The sequence below is a fragment of the Henckelia pumila genome, chromosome 4 (assembly GCF_033568475.1).
Source record: "Henckelia pumila isolate YLH828 chromosome 4, ASM3356847v2, whole genome shotgun sequence".
In the NCBI taxonomy this organism is placed as follows: Eukaryota; Viridiplantae; Streptophyta; class Magnoliopsida; order Lamiales; family Gesneriaceae; genus Henckelia; species Henckelia pumila.
In genome coordinates this window covers 195187549-195202342 of record NC_133123.1, presented here as the reverse complement: position 1 = coordinate 195202342, position 14794 = coordinate 195187549, and the positions used below count along the sequence as shown (strand labels likewise).

The 14794-nt window shown below is 37.7% G+C and overlaps 2 protein-coding genes across 5 annotated transcripts; both read left to right on the top strand.

The window, feature by feature from the left end:
* The first annotated feature begins 6103 nt into the window (after nucleotides 1-6103).
* LOC140865894 (small ribosomal subunit protein uS14z/uS14y/uS14x) lies at nucleotides 6104-7796 on the top strand. The gene is made up of 3 exons (XM_073270724.1): nucleotides 6104-6242; nucleotides 7300-7399; nucleotides 7520-7796. The coding sequence occupies exons 1-3, from the start codon at nucleotides 6181-6183 to the stop codon at nucleotides 7526-7528; spliced, it is 171 nt and encodes a 56-aa protein (XP_073126825.1). The 5' UTR covers nucleotides 6104-6180; the 3' UTR covers nucleotides 7529-7796.
* A 2137-nt stretch (nucleotides 7797-9933) lies between these two features.
* LOC140865028 (QWRF motif-containing protein 2-like) lies at nucleotides 9934-13628 on the top strand. Of its 4 annotated transcripts, none has more exons than XM_073269516.1 (7): nucleotides 9934-11029; nucleotides 11150-11649; nucleotides 12342-12461; nucleotides 12696-12812; nucleotides 12893-12982; nucleotides 13076-13183; nucleotides 13264-13628. In XM_073269516.1, the coding sequence occupies exons 1-7, from the start codon at nucleotides 10273-10275 to the stop codon at nucleotides 13321-13323; spliced, it is 1752 nt and encodes a 583-aa protein (XP_073125617.1). In that variant the 5' UTR covers nucleotides 9934-10272; the 3' UTR covers nucleotides 13324-13628. The 4 variants fall into 4 exon arrangements, with proteins under 4 accessions (XP_073125617.1, XP_073125616.1, XP_073125615.1 ...); XM_073269515.1 differs by having other exon boundaries at nucleotides 11111-11649; XM_073269514.1 differs by having other exon boundaries at nucleotides 9934-11649.
* Nucleotides 13629-14794: the final 1166 nt, after the last annotated feature.

Here is a 14794-nt window from a genome sequence, read left to right as displayed (position 1 = left end):
TTACTATTATGAAACACATCTTATAGTCACTGTATATTCTAAACAGTTCCTAGTCAATTGAGCCGTCCGCTAATAAGGATAAGGATCGCTCGAGATTGAGACTAGCATTTGTGATGCTAATTACCACATTTCATTGGTAATGGACATGGAGATGTTCAAAGCATGCAAATGGATATTCATATGATGAATGATCGAACTATCCTATTCGGACTTTCCAAGTGGTTATCATTTATCGAGTGGATAAAGTCCGCGATTTTGGTTGTACACCATTAGTCCTTACTACTTGAAACATCATTGAGACTCTATATGCTAGTACTGTACTTTGACTCGTTTACCGACTCTATTGGGGTCATCAGGTGTCGGGATTGGGTACAGTTATGACACATATAGGAGTCGATGCTTTGTTGTCAAGGATTCACCACATACTTGCGAGTGTGGATATCCTATGCGATCTGAGGAGATATTAGTGTGACGAATCTCTGGCCAGAGTACATGATGTGTTTTAGGTTACTCGGTTTTTCTAGTAACACATGCGATGTCACTATTTGATCTCCAAGATGTAATGCATAGTTATCGAATCTCGAACGACTCTCGATGCACCAATGGTTGTTGATTCGATCGGGATATATGGATGAAGGGACCGTACTGTACGCTAACCAAAATCTACTGGTTCTTGCAGGCACTATCAGTGATACCTAGGGAATCATGGGGCGATGTTGCTAGACGCTCTTACCATGATTCGTTGGGCAAGTCGAAAATTGTTGTTCCGAGTCACAAGGAGTTGTGAGCCCACGGCTAGCTGTATCCCTGAACCATTGATCACACAAGTAATGGATTACTAAACCCCGTTGAGATAGTTAAATTTAAAGAGTTAAATTTAATGAAAGAGAAGTTGGACTTCTTAACTAAAAGGGAGTGAAATTTCCTAAAATGACATAGGGATGGGAATTTTTGGAAATCACTGAATTCGGATTCAGAAAAATTATCTTGACTTTAAAAGATGCAGAAATGGTTTCTATGTACATTGGTAAAATCAGTTTATCAATAAGAGTCACGATGAATTTATATTAATTTCTATAATAACAGGCTTGGCTTGTTGGGCTTAAGTTATGGATTATGGGCCCTAAGGAGTTAGAGTCCTAATATAATCATAACTTAATCTAGTCTAAAAATTATCTATAAATATATGAGTAGTGTTCGAAAATCATAAGCATTCCTCTCTTGCAATTTTCGAAATCACACATATATTTTAAAGGGGAATTTTTGAAAATTCCTCTATCCCTTTAGAGAAAATTCGGTCTGTGATTTTTGTGAAAAATTACATTCCGAATTAACAGGTCAAATCTGTTTATTCTCTTCGATAAACATCTTATTGATTTCTAGTGCAATCAATCAGAGGGTTTCTATTTTCTGTTCGTGGACCTTATTCCGGAGATTGATCGTGAAGCCATCGATTCCCGGGATATACAAGAAGAGCAGATTAAATTCTGTTGGTGTCCATAATCAAGCCGTTGCTTGAATAGGTAAAATATTATTAATTGTGATTATTATTATTTTACTTGCATAATTTAATCGTAAAGTTTTGATACCCATGATATGGAATCGTTTCATATATAAAAATAAAATTTTTTAAACTTCCGCTGCACCGGGTATCAATTCTTAATTGATCTGAACACGTTATCCAACAGGTACTACTTTGAGCCTGAGTACGGCTTATCATCCAGAGACGGATGGACAATCCGAGCGTACTATTCGCACTTTAGAGGATATGCTTTGTGCGGCAGTAATGGATTTTGGTCCAGCGTGGCATGATCAATTACCGTTGGTAGAGTTCGCTTACAACAATAGTTTCCATCGCAGCAATGGCATGGCACCATTTGAGGCTCTTTATGGACGTCGTTGTCGTACGCCTTTGTTTTGGGACGAGGTTGGCGAGCGTCACGTTGAGGGTCCTAAGATGATTCAGCAGATGACTGATGCATTGGAGTTGATCCGATGCAGGATTAAGGCGGCTCAGGATCGACAGGCTAGTTATGCGAACACTCACCGGAGGCCCTTGCACTTCGAGGTGGGAGAGAATGTATTCTTGCGTGTGTCACCTTTCCGAAAGGTGATGAGGTTTGGTCGCAAGGGTAAGCTGACACCGAGATTTATTGGTCCTTTCGAGATTCTCGAAAAGGTTGGGGATGTGGCTTATCGTCTGGCCTTGCCACCCGATCTTTCGGAGATCCACGATGTGTTTCACGTGTCCTTGTTGAGGCAGTACGTGGCGGACGAGTCGCATATTTTTCATCCGACCGAGGTAAAGGTAGATCAGGATCTATCGTATGTGGAGAAACCCCTGCGGATTTTGGACAGGAAGGACAAGGTACTTCGTAACAAGCGCATACCATTAGTGTTGGTACAGTGGCAACGCAGAGGTACAGAGGAAGTTACTTGGGAGTTGGAGAGTCGGATGTTAGCCGAGCACCCCAAGTTATTTTGAGATTTGGTATTTCATTGTATCAAGTTTGTACTTGTTCAGTTGTAATAAAGATCATTTGGTTGACTATTCATATTTTCCTCTAAGACTTAAATTTCGAGGATGAAATTTCTTAAGTGGGGGAGAATGTAGTGACCCGTATCCGTAATTAATGATTAATGAGTATATTAATCATATGATCATGTTTAGATTAAGTAAAACATGATTAAGGAAGTTTTTGTTGGACTAACAGACTTCAGAAATGGATTCAGAATGATCGGAAATGGTCCGGAGGGTGACCCAGAACGGAAGCAACGTTCTGAAAGCTGATGTCATCCATGATGTCAGCAATATTACGTCATTGCTTACGCACTTTATGGGACATCGGAAGCAACGAAGAGGAACGGACGCAACGTTCGTCAGGGAGAACGGACGCAACGAACCCGAACGGAAGCAACGTTCCATGCCTATAAATATGAGGGCCGAGAGTTCATTTGAGATGCACCAATTCCTCTCTTCTCTCTCAATTCCTAAGCCTTCTAACTCATATCTAGGAAGATCTAGGCATCCTACGGGAAATCCGGAAGTGGCATAGCAGTCTAGGCATCATAGCGAAGCTGTGGCCTAGTTTTGAGGCTATCTACAGCAAAGGGCTATCGACGGACGTAGGTATAACTTTGGCATCCTAAAAATATTTAGGAGTATGTTTTTTCTTAGTTAAGGCTTTTAGAGCTTAATTATTGTTGCATGGGTAATTGCATTGTAGTAGCAGTAGACTGGATTAGTAGGCTTGGAGTTTAGACCAGCGAAGCTAGGTTTTGACCAAGCAGTGTTAGAGGTACATAAGTACTAACCGAGATAGCTGGCATGATATATTTGCATGTATGTTGCATGAGTATGTGCTATATGTTTTATCATGTTTTAGCATGTTTTACCGTCTTAGCACATACATGATTTTATGTGTGACTGCATCCTGAGAGATGTGAGTTATTGACAGTCTTCATAGAGAACAATGATCTCATTTTGGACTCGAGTCAGGCATGACAGTTTTCATATGGGACTTGTATCATGTTTTGGATTCGGGTCAGGATGGGGTTGGCTCAGCCCTGATATAGAATATACGAGTACCCCGCGGAGTAGCTCTCTAGCCGGTACTGTATATTCCTGGCGCCGTGAGCAAGTGTTTTACCTGGGATTTTAAATCATTTGTGTGCGCATATTTGTATTTATATCATTGCTTTCGTATTGAGCGTTGTCGCTCACTCCCCTGTGTTTGGGTATTGTGGTGTACCTTGTGGCGGGGCAGGTTTGAGGCTGGACGGTCCGGGCGGCTCTCAGCAGGGTTGAGGATCTGCGAGCGTGAGGTGTTAGAGGGTAGGGATTTGTTTACCCTGAACCTTCGATTTGGTTGTATAATGGTATTTATACACTTGTGCTATCGTCGGTTGTATTCTGTCGATCGGATTTGTTGTATTTTATTATTCGCTCCGTACGCTTTAAAGTATTTTGAATGCGCTTCATTTATAACTTTGATTAGTTAGTGGATCCCGGTTGGGTCACTACAGGCTAGATTGGAGTTAAGGGTAGAGTTCAGAAGATTCGAACTAGGATCGGAATGTCCGAAGTGTGTTAGGCTATGCATATTTTGAGGTGTCGAATACACACTGACACGTGAGAGTTCAGAAAGTCCAAAATAGGTAACCACTTAGGTGTCAAGAAGCTTTAGACACGTCGTTGCATGAATGAGATCAGAAGATCCGGAGTAGAGATCGGAGCTTCCGAAGATGCCAGGTTGGAACAAGGCTTCCATGTAGGGATCGGAGCTTCCGATCATCGCCTATAAATAGGTCATCCGAGTTCACAATTCCTTGCTTATTTATATCACTCCTCTCTAGTATTTAGGGTGTTCTTGTGAGTATTATGGGGTTCTTAATAATGGGGTTCTTAGTCATCGGTGCGAGGGCCGGGCACTAATGGGGGTGCTTTCGGAGTAGCGGCAGAGCTATGTCCAAGAGGGGCCTTCAAATTCAAATAGCTGACGACGGACGCAGGTATAAGTCTATAATCTTAATAGTTTTTGGGAGTAACTATTAGTCTAATTAAAGCTTCTAGTAAGCAATAAGTGATATGATACTTATTTGATTATAGGCTTGGACTTGTGAGCCAGATTGCTAGAATTGTTGTTTAGAGGTACGAACGTACTATTCGAGATACCTTGGTTGAGTATGCATGTTTATATGACATGTTTTATGTGCATATATATTATGTCATGATTATTATGCTGTATGCATTTTCATGTTGAGCTTATACCTTGTTCTAGCCTGTAATGAGGTCGCTCAACCCATATTTCTTTAGTGGATGGTTGGACCCGTTAGTACAGAGTAAGGTCACCTATATCCACATATTTCCTTCGGGTGTGTGAGCCACCTCTTTATGCGATGACCCAGAGTGTTACATTTAACGGAGCCTTCCAGACTAAGCAGATTTCTACTGTAATAGGTTTTTGGTACCTTGTTCATTTGTATTCACACACTCACAACATGTGTATACTCATACTTTCGTGATGAGCGTTGTTATCGCTCACGTCTTCGGTTTTCTTTTGGACACTCCATTCCACGAGACATAGCTTAGGATGGATGGACCCAATAGGAGTGGTCGCTAAGCTGAGGGTTGCAGTTGTTCGAAGTATCACAATTATTTTCCTGGTTTAGTTGAGGGTATTTCATATTATTTTCGATATGGTTGTATAACACTTTATCACTTGGGTTTATCACAGTATTCTGCCGGTTGTTTTACTGTATGATTAAATTTTCACTGGTTTAATTAATTTTGGTTAGCTTAGGATAAATTGCATGCTTTAGTTTAATAGGTAGGTGATCCTTGAACGGATCGCTACATAATTGCTCAATAAAAGTCACAAAGACCTAGTCATTTGACTAAAAGGTGACTGTATCTCGAGCCACTTTCTCCTACGGACCATTTTCCGATATTTTGGATTCAATTTTTCACTCGATTTTATCATATTAAACCTATTAATCATGTTTTTAATATTTTTAACATGTTTAGCTAATTTAATCACTTAAAACGAGATTAAGGTTACTACAGGTAGGAGATTAATCTCATAAAACTATTTTGTGACACAATCTCATATGAGTTTTTGTTTAATGACGTAAGAACCCGCAACTGCTATTTTTTGATGCGCACTGAGTAAAACTCCATACTAACACAATGGTCTGCAAACTACGCTAATCAGGTAAACCGCACTAGGCAAGCTTTGTGCGGTAGGCTATTCCAAGAAGGTGTTGACAAAGAAAATTAAACTTCTAACATCTGGTCAATCGCTCAACTACTCAATTAATTTGGACACCTCTTAAAACTTTATAGGAGTTTGTGAGATCAAATATATCTGAACTTAGTAATAAATTTTTGAGTAGAGATTCTGTAAGAATGTCGATCTAATTCATATAACATGTAATACAACAAAAAATAAAAACTTTAACATAAAAAAATAATAATTTTTCATATATCGAAGAGTTTTTTTTAATAATTTTTTTTAGAAACAATTTTATTTTTTTTATTTTTTTTATTTTTTTTTTAAACATATATAACATGGGAAACCTAGGGTTTTGAATCCAGACATATATAAATATACAGCTTCGATCCTCGACTCTTCTACCATCCACTGCAATTGAGCGGCCGCAGCTTTTGATCGAGAGAAAATGGGACACTCCAATGTCTGGAATTCTCACCCGAAAACCTACGGCCCCGGATCTCGTACTTGGTACCTCCTCCTCTCAATTTTCGTTTTCGTATTCCGGTTGTGGTTCTGATGTTGCTAATTCCGTGGAAGGATATGATGTCGTTTCAATGTAGTGAAATTTCCTTGAAGATTTTGGATCTTATGTCTTTTTAATTTCGTGAAAGATTAATTTTTTATGCATTCAATTCGAATTTAAGGCAGAGTACCGCAGCAACGACGGAATGGAAGTTTCGTGGTCGTTAGAACTGGTTGGTGTCTCAGAAATTGGTTTATATTGTCGAACTCGTGCAAATGTGCACGTCTATGGATGATCAGTTGATGAGATGCGTGTGAATTTTCAATTCGTGATCGACGCTTGCTTTCACTGATGGGATTTGGGAGGAATAAATTTCCGATTATGTATAGCCTTTGTGACTTTTCTGTGCGCATTGAATGGCATTTTATGAGTTGAATTAGTTGTTAATCGATTGTTCGTTGTGGATTTGTGGTTTTCCTACTGGGTTTTAAAAAGAGATTGTCCCTGGTCCTGATCTTGGTGACTGGCATTGTTTTTGTTGGTTATTCTCAAGCTTTTTGAGACTACATTGTTGCATCTGTTGATGGCTGTGAGCTATGGCTCATGGATTAGATCATTAGACTTGCATAAAGTTTTGTTTAGCCACGAGCTTGTAGTTTGAATGCGGGATGGAGCAATTGATTTTGTTAGTAATTGAGTTTTTGAGACAATGACTGGTTTGTAAGTTGGGAAAACTTATTTCTCTTGTGAGTTTCTGTGAAGTGGAACTAGTCTTGTTTTATGGTAGAAAGTTGTCTTGCTATTTTTTTTTTTATTAAGCTAGACTCAAATTATATAGTTTTTTTCTGAAACTATGATACCTTCAAAACTGAAACCTGTACTATTGCTTAGCTAGAAGTTGATTGCAAAATGTAATTGCTTACAACTGAAATTATGGTATTTCTCTTCATAATTGTTGCTTAGTAGTAGTGACTAGTGACCCCGTTTTTTATTTATCCTGCCAAATTTCTCTTGTTAATTAATCTTTTGGAGTTGAAGATTGATATTATCTGATTTCGGCAGCCGTGTCTGTGGGAACCCGCATGGTATAATTAGAAAATATGGGCTGATGTGCTGCAGACAGTGCTTTCGCAGCAACGCCAAGGAAATTGGCTTTATTAAGGTAATTACTAGTATCTATGGGGCCGACTTGTTTACTATTCAGTTTACTTATTAGTTGCTACAATTGGCACGACTACAGAATCTAACATTTGATTTACTGCTTTTTTGTTTTTGTTTTCAGTATCGTTGAACCAGCCATGCTATGGCTATTGCAATTCTGCAAAAGGATTATCATGTAATGGAGGGTGTGTGTCTTTGAAAACTGAAGTGGTTCCCCTTTGTTAACTTTTTGATCAAAATGATTATTCTAGTTCATGGCTAATGAAAAAACTTTATGCTGGTGTCTGAACAGACATGTTTTGTTGTTTATTTCCTAACTAGAGTGAATGCTATTATTCTATCTGGCTACAAGATTTTGTTGGTCTAGTCTATTTCAAGGTTTGGATAGTTGCATCTTATTTTTTGCCTTCAATTTAACACGTATTTATTCGATTACCTACTAAGAATAAAGGGGATGATGGTCCATAGGAAAATGTTATGCTGCACCCGTTTCCACCCTTGGATGATGTAGAGTCCATCCAAAATTACTGGGGCGCGATTCCATCCAAGGGTGTGGATTGTATCGATGGTTTTCCGGGGTCCGATCCCATTCGAGGGTGTGGATTCGAAATTGTCGTCTGGTGCAGCATATATGATAGCCACTGAATTCAGAATTCTGGTAAACACTGAATTCTGGTAAAAACATTTTGTTTCAGCTGTTATGAGTTATGACATTCGATAACTTGAGATTTTGTCAATCGTCAGGACATCATAATTTGTGGGTTGATCTTTGAAAATTGAAATAATGAGTGTTTCCAAGCTCTATTTACCCTTTTGATGATTATATTTTAATATCCCATGCATTTTTGTTTTTTTTAAAAAAAAGCAAATTTAAATAATAATTTTAATTAGTTATTACAAGTACACGCTTCTACGAATAACTGATTAGTTATTTTAAATTTATATAATTTGTTCCTAAAAGGTATCTAATTTGTTCCCGAGATACTCCTTCCCAGAGCTTCAGTTTCCATCGGCAAAAATGTAATAAAATAAAAAGTCAGATACAAGATATATATATATATATATATATATATATATATATATATATATATAAAAGTTTTGATATGCTGCTCATCTTTGGTGTCCACTTCCATGCTCACCTATGAGGTGGCACTCATCAATTGGATGAATCATTTGTATATGGTTCATCTCATCCATTGGATGAGTGTCACCTCATAGGTGGGCATGGAAGTGGGTACCGGAGGTGGGTAGCATGTAACGGATTAGCATTCTCAAAAATAGCTTTATATCTAACGATGTTGCTGATATTCAACAACGTTGCTTAAATCCGTCCCTATGTGTTTATCCATGTTTTTCCATAACAAAACAAATTTTTCCATCATAATTTTGGTCGACGACTATATGGCCTCCGACAATGGTCGTCCTATCGTTGATCCCGAGACTATATGTCCTCCGACAATGGTCGTCCTATCGTTGATCCCCAGTTAATCGCTCGCGGGTATGCTTTTTTAGGAGTGTTTAAAAAGGGTTTGAAGAAATTTTTAAAATGAAAAAACGGTGAAAGCTAACATGTTCTCAAAAAGAGTAATGCTATAGTTTAAAGTAGAACACAGACTTAAAAAGGTGACATTATTGGACTTTGGAGTTGGCAAAGTGGTGGTTGATTACTTTGAATAATATCAAACATACACAACTCCAGCACTATCAACATTCTGCTTGTGAATTAGTTAAGACACAATTACACCAATCGAGAATGTACTTTTAAGTCACACGGCTGGAAAATTCCCAACCACCTTTTTCCTTTTTCTTTTCCAATCGAGCTCATTTGACGTCCCTTAAAAATGGTGGGTTATATCATAGATTCTCTAAGTCACTGTATTTATCTCTTACTATATCATAGTCTTTATCGGCTTTGTCTATGTTACACCGTGATTAACGTATGTAGTAAAGTTTATAGTTTATACAACATTATCATATGAACATCTGAACTGAAACAGAAAGTATCGATGAACTTCATATTTTTTGTTTTTATGTAAGATGTTTTTTGTATAAAACCATGCTAAAGTGACATTTCTGATGTAGCATAGACAAGGTCTTCTTAGTTCATACATAAATACAATATTATGTTTATTTGTTTATGATGTTGCCTATATATCACATCATCCAAAACTAAGGCTGTGAAAACTTGATATAATTTAGAAAGAAAAAAAAACTTCTTTTTATAACAATGTAACCAACAATCAAGTCCACGTAAATCTTATAACAAATTCTGTTCAATAAACTCGTCAAAAATTTATAATTATTTATTTTTAAAAGTTACAACTACGATTCTAAATGCCGTGCAAACTTTCCGTGGGAGCTGTATAATAATTAATTAATTAATTAATGATGTGATAGTTATTAATAGGTTTAGAGAAAAAGGTAATTGTGAATTAATTAAGAAATTAGGAGTAAACACCTGTTAAGTGTTAATGGTTAACGTTGCGTCGCCCCAAAGTCTCACAAAAAGCCAATCCCCAACTGAATGTACGAAAACAATGTTGTCTCCAAATCCCTGCACCAACTCTCTCTCAAGAAACACCGACTCCAAATTCTTAGCCATTGTTTTCGGCAGATTTCGAGCACTGAATTCAGAAGAAGCTGAATCACGCTCATTGGAAAGAAGTTCTTGGGGGAAAAAATGTGGAATCTTTCCAAGACCCGTTATGGCTTGTTGAGCTACAGTTGGGTTTCTTGATCTTCCTTTCTCGCAGGTTCAATGTTGGTGGCCGCAAGGGAATTTTCTTTTTCCTTTTTTTTTTTGGGCAACGTGAGTTGAAGTTTCACGTGTAGAGTGTGTATGTATGTGCGTGTGTGCCTGTGTTCTTGGTTGTGATGATGGTGGCTGCTGCTATTTCTGAGACAGCTTCGACGGATGATTCTCAGAACCCCAATATCACCTGCAGTCCATTTTTAACTTCTGAGAAAGCTAACCGTAATGTGACATCAAATAAGCAAAAAAAAGCCAAATCAAGAACCGTCTCTTCTAGATACATGTCCCCTTCGATTGGTTCAACTTCTGCCCCAAAATTATCCTCAGATTCCTCATCTTTAACTGCTCCCGGAAGGTCTCCCTCTCCTTTGGTTTCTAGAAACTCGACTCCATTGTCAAATGAGCTTTCTTTTGGGCCGAAGAGGTCTGCTTCTGTTGACAAGAGACGGCCCACGGCCGCTAGGACTTTAACTCCCGAGCTTGATTTCAAGACTGTCAATGCAACGGATGTTTCGGCTTCCAAAAAGCTTCTTGTGACCTCTACTCGGAGGTTGTCGGTTTCGTTTCAAGGGGAAGGCTTTTCACTGCCTGTTAGTAAGACTAAGGTGACTCCTCAGCCTAATTTGAGTAGTGTGAGGAAGGGAACCCAGGAGAGGAGGAGGACTGACATTCCTTTGGGAGGAAAGGGTGGCAATGGAGGAGATCAGATAGATATTTCTAAGTTTGTTGACCAGCATAGGTGGGCCGCTGGGAATCCTTTGTTGAGCAGAAGTTTGAACTGTGGCATTGGTGAAGAGACGTGTGAGCTAATCGGATCCGGTGATGGAATTCAAGCATTACGTCAATCAGTTACTGATGAAAGGAGGCCTTCTCTTGATGGTAGGTTGAATCTTGATTTGGGTAGCTCTAAAATTTTAAATGCTGTTCAACGGGCTCCTGATGGAAATTCCGTTTTTGAAGAGTCATCATTGCCATCTGACCTCATCACATCTGATTCAGACAGTGTATCTTCCGATAGTACTTCAGGAGTTCAAGAAAGTGGTGGGGCGTCCCAGGGGCATAATGGTTCTAGTGGGATTGTTGATTTGGCTCAGTTTTGGCAAGAAATGAACAATCGGTTGAGGAGGTTGCAGGATCCAGGTTCTCCATTGTCAAACAGTACTGGTTCTAGAATCATTGCGCCACCGAAATTGAAAAAGTATGCAAGTGGAAGTATTAGAGCTGCATCACCTAGCAAGCTTATGTCACCTGTAGGATCATCTCCCTCCTGGGGGCATAGTCCCTCTCGGATCCGAAATGCTGTTAGCACCATCTGCAACAATTTTGTGGAGACACCATCAGTTCTTAGTTTTGCTGTTGACATTCGGAGGGGGAAAGTCGGTGAAAATCAAATTCTTGATGCACATTTATTGAGACTTTTGTACAACCGGCACCTGCAGTGGCGTTCTGTAAATGCTAGGACTGAAGCAGTCCTGTTGGTGCAGAAACGCAATTCAGAGGTGAGAAGTTCTATATTTCTTTGAGCATATGGATGCAAATTTTGTTTCTCTGGATACTACAAATGAGTGTTTATATGGCTTCTTGCTTGAAGTGATATCGAGGACCACTTCACAACCTACCGAGTATGATTTCTTCCAATGCATCAGAATCATAGCATTTTCGAGGTTTTCCATGTAAAACGAATTCAACTAACATGAAACTTAGAGAGAAAGATATTGTATAGAGATGCAAAATGTGTCGATCTTATTTATTCACTAACCTTCATCATATTGGTTTAAGTGGAGTACTATGTGCATACATATATATCCAGACGAATAACTTATAAATTCTTACATAACTGAGGAAAATGTCAATTGGTGAACCTAATTATCTGATGAAACACTTTTTACCGGAACATTTATGTAACGAAGGGTGAATTAAGTCGAACGGTGGTGATGAATAGTGTTTTTTTTAAAAATGATGGACCTTACTGCTAAATTAGAGGTTCTTAAGAAATTAGTGGGCAACACCTAAGCTTATGAAGCTAGATCTTACTGCATACATGAGTTGCGCCCAGCATTTTGTTTTGTGATCTTTTTTGTATGATGATGGTATACAATTTTACCTAGAATTCAAAAAAGTACTCCTTTCTCTAATCTGATCTTCCTGCCCTTTTTGATTTCTTAAACTCAATCATTGATTTTTTTGCCAGAAGAATCTTTGGAATGCATGGATAACAATCTCAGATCTACGTGATACAGTAACCAAAAAAAGACACAGACTGCAGTTGCTAAAACGAAAGTTGAAACTAGCGTTCATTCTTAAAGGACATGTAAGCTCTGTACCCTACTTGATTTCTCTTTGTATAACATGGTGCTACGATATCATGAGTTTGGCATTCCAACGACCATAATGGGCTATATAGTCGATTTGCGAGATATTTGTTTTTCCATGTTTTTTTGTAACTTGCTGTGTCTTCTATGTTTGATCTCGTGTGCCTGTGTGCATTCGCGAAGAGGTTATCTCAGATTTTGCGTTTTTAATACAAATGATCTTTTTCATGTAGATGTCCTCGTTAGAAGATTGGGCCTCTATGGATAAAGACCACTCATTTTCTTTGGTTGGAGCTATTGAAGCTCTGAAGGCTAGCACCCTACGCCTGCCAGCCACCGGAGGCGCAACCGTAAGTTCGTAGCAGTGTTAAAAATAAAAAAATTACCACCTGTGAATTGACTTAGTTGACAATATTTTCTATTTCAACAGGCTGATATCCAAAGCTTGAAGGATGCTATTGGTTCAGCAGTGGAAGTTATTCATGCAGTGACATCCTCTATACGTTCGCTGCAGCCAAAGGTATTCTCATCTCTTCTGGTTTATGTCATGCTATTCTTTTAATATGGGCATTACAATGCAGAAAAAATGAATAAAAGCCATATTCCTTTTCAGGTACAGAACGTAAATTCGTTAGCAACTGAACTTGCGAAAGTGACGGGTAAAGAGCGAGCTTTGCTTGAACAGTGCACAGATTTTATTTCCTTGTTAGCAGATATGCAGGTATACATAAAATTCCCACCCTTTCAACTCTTCCTTCTACATCATGTGCTGATCATTTCCATTTTAATTGAATATATCAGGTTAAAGACGGTAGTTTAAGAACACATATACTACAGCATAACCATGTAACACCAGCTTGACTAGACTCGTAGAACTGATCTTATTTGACAGTCCACTCGTAAAGCTAACACAACACTGACCTTTTGACCAAGTGGAGGCAGCATTCGAGGTATCAAGAAACAACCTAACGACTAATCTTTGGCTACCCGTTTGGCATTTTTCCTTGCAAACGGTTTCTGAATCTTGTACTCCAGTTATCCAATATAGTAGGAAATTTGGTATTTTTTATTTTTTCCTCACTAATTAGCTGTATATAAGTAAACAGTTGACTGTATTGTCATTGTGCAATTCTTGTTCAGTCGTAGTGTGATTTAAACTTAGTATCGTGCAGTTTAAAGTAAGTTGCAGTCTGTCAAATCTGTGTTCTTTTTCTTGCTTGCGAAATTGCTCGAAATGTGGGGTCAATGTTCATTGTTTCTTTCCCCAGGTTGCTTGAAAATGTGGTTTTCTTTATTGGAGTTAGGATGTGTTATTTTTATTGAGGTTTCATGGTGAAAGTAAACATTATGTATTACTTTCAAACCTTAGCTTGAAAGCATGTGGTTGGAATCTAAGATTTGCTGCATATTGAAGCAACTCTACTTAAAAGAAAAGTAAAGAGATTTCATTGGGTGTCCAAGTGAACTGTAAAGATCACAATAGACTATTGAGAATGTTGCAGAAAATTTAATATGATGTCCACATGGAGGAAGAAAGCAAAATACAATTAAGACAAAACATTATTTATATTCTACTTGATGTATGAAATTTATTCATAAAATAAAATTCATTTGACATAAAGTAGCGTACAAATAACATCTTTTTTTTTTCAAAAAGAATAACATCATGTTTTTGAGAATACAAGGAGTTGGGGTGATCAATGCATCTATAATTTTTACAAAACTCTTCCAAATAACTCTTGCAATCACTGTAAATGCTTATGAATCCGTTTTGTAATATTAATTAATATAGAAAGTAGAAACCAACCACCACAACATGTACCATTTAATTTGTTAGGTTAGATGTGGCAACATGCGTCGATGATGGGGACTGGCACGTGACAAAAATTAATACATTTTGTGCCTATCCAAATACAAAAGATTTGTTTATTTTTAAAAAGCAAAATCATTTACTTGAGTTCTGATGTTTCTTCCAAAAATATTTGTTGGGTGAATTTTTACTTATAACATAAACACTTAAAAATAAAATAAAATAAAAAAACTAAAATATAAATGCTACGGTCATATAAAATTGTGGCAAAAAAATGAAATAATATAATGAATTTTTTGAAAAACACGCAAAAATAGAAATTTAAAACTAATTAAAGGTCGAGAAACTTATATTTTACTGGAAAAACCAGTAAAAAAATTTTTATGATTTTTCAGTCCATGCACCTATTCACATTTGGTTTTGCACACATATATACATTTAAATATAAGCTTTAACAAATGTATTATAACGTCCAAATAAGTGGGGAGTTGATCACTTAGAGCATGCCTTAGATATATTACA

Coding starts and splice junctions, on each gene's coding strand:
- LOC140865894 (XM_073270724.1), top strand. CDS start 6,181: ATGGGACACTCCAATGTCTGGAATTCTCACCCGAAAACCTACGGCCCC. Junction 6,243..7,299: donor GGCCCCGGATCTCGTACTTG/GTACCTCCTCCT, acceptor TGATTTCGGCAG/CCGTGTCTGTGGGAACCCGC.
- LOC140865028 (XM_073269514.1), top strand. CDS start 10,273: ATGATGGTGGCTGCTGCTATTTCTGAGACAGCTTCGACGGATGATTCT. Junction 12,462..12,695: donor CGTTCATTCTTAAAGGACAT/GTAAGCTCTGTA, acceptor TTTTTCATGTAG/ATGTCCTCGTTAGAAGATTG. Junction 12,983..13,075: donor TACGTTCGCTGCAGCCAAAG/GTATTCTCATCT, acceptor ATTCCTTTTCAG/GTACAGAACGTAAATTCGTT.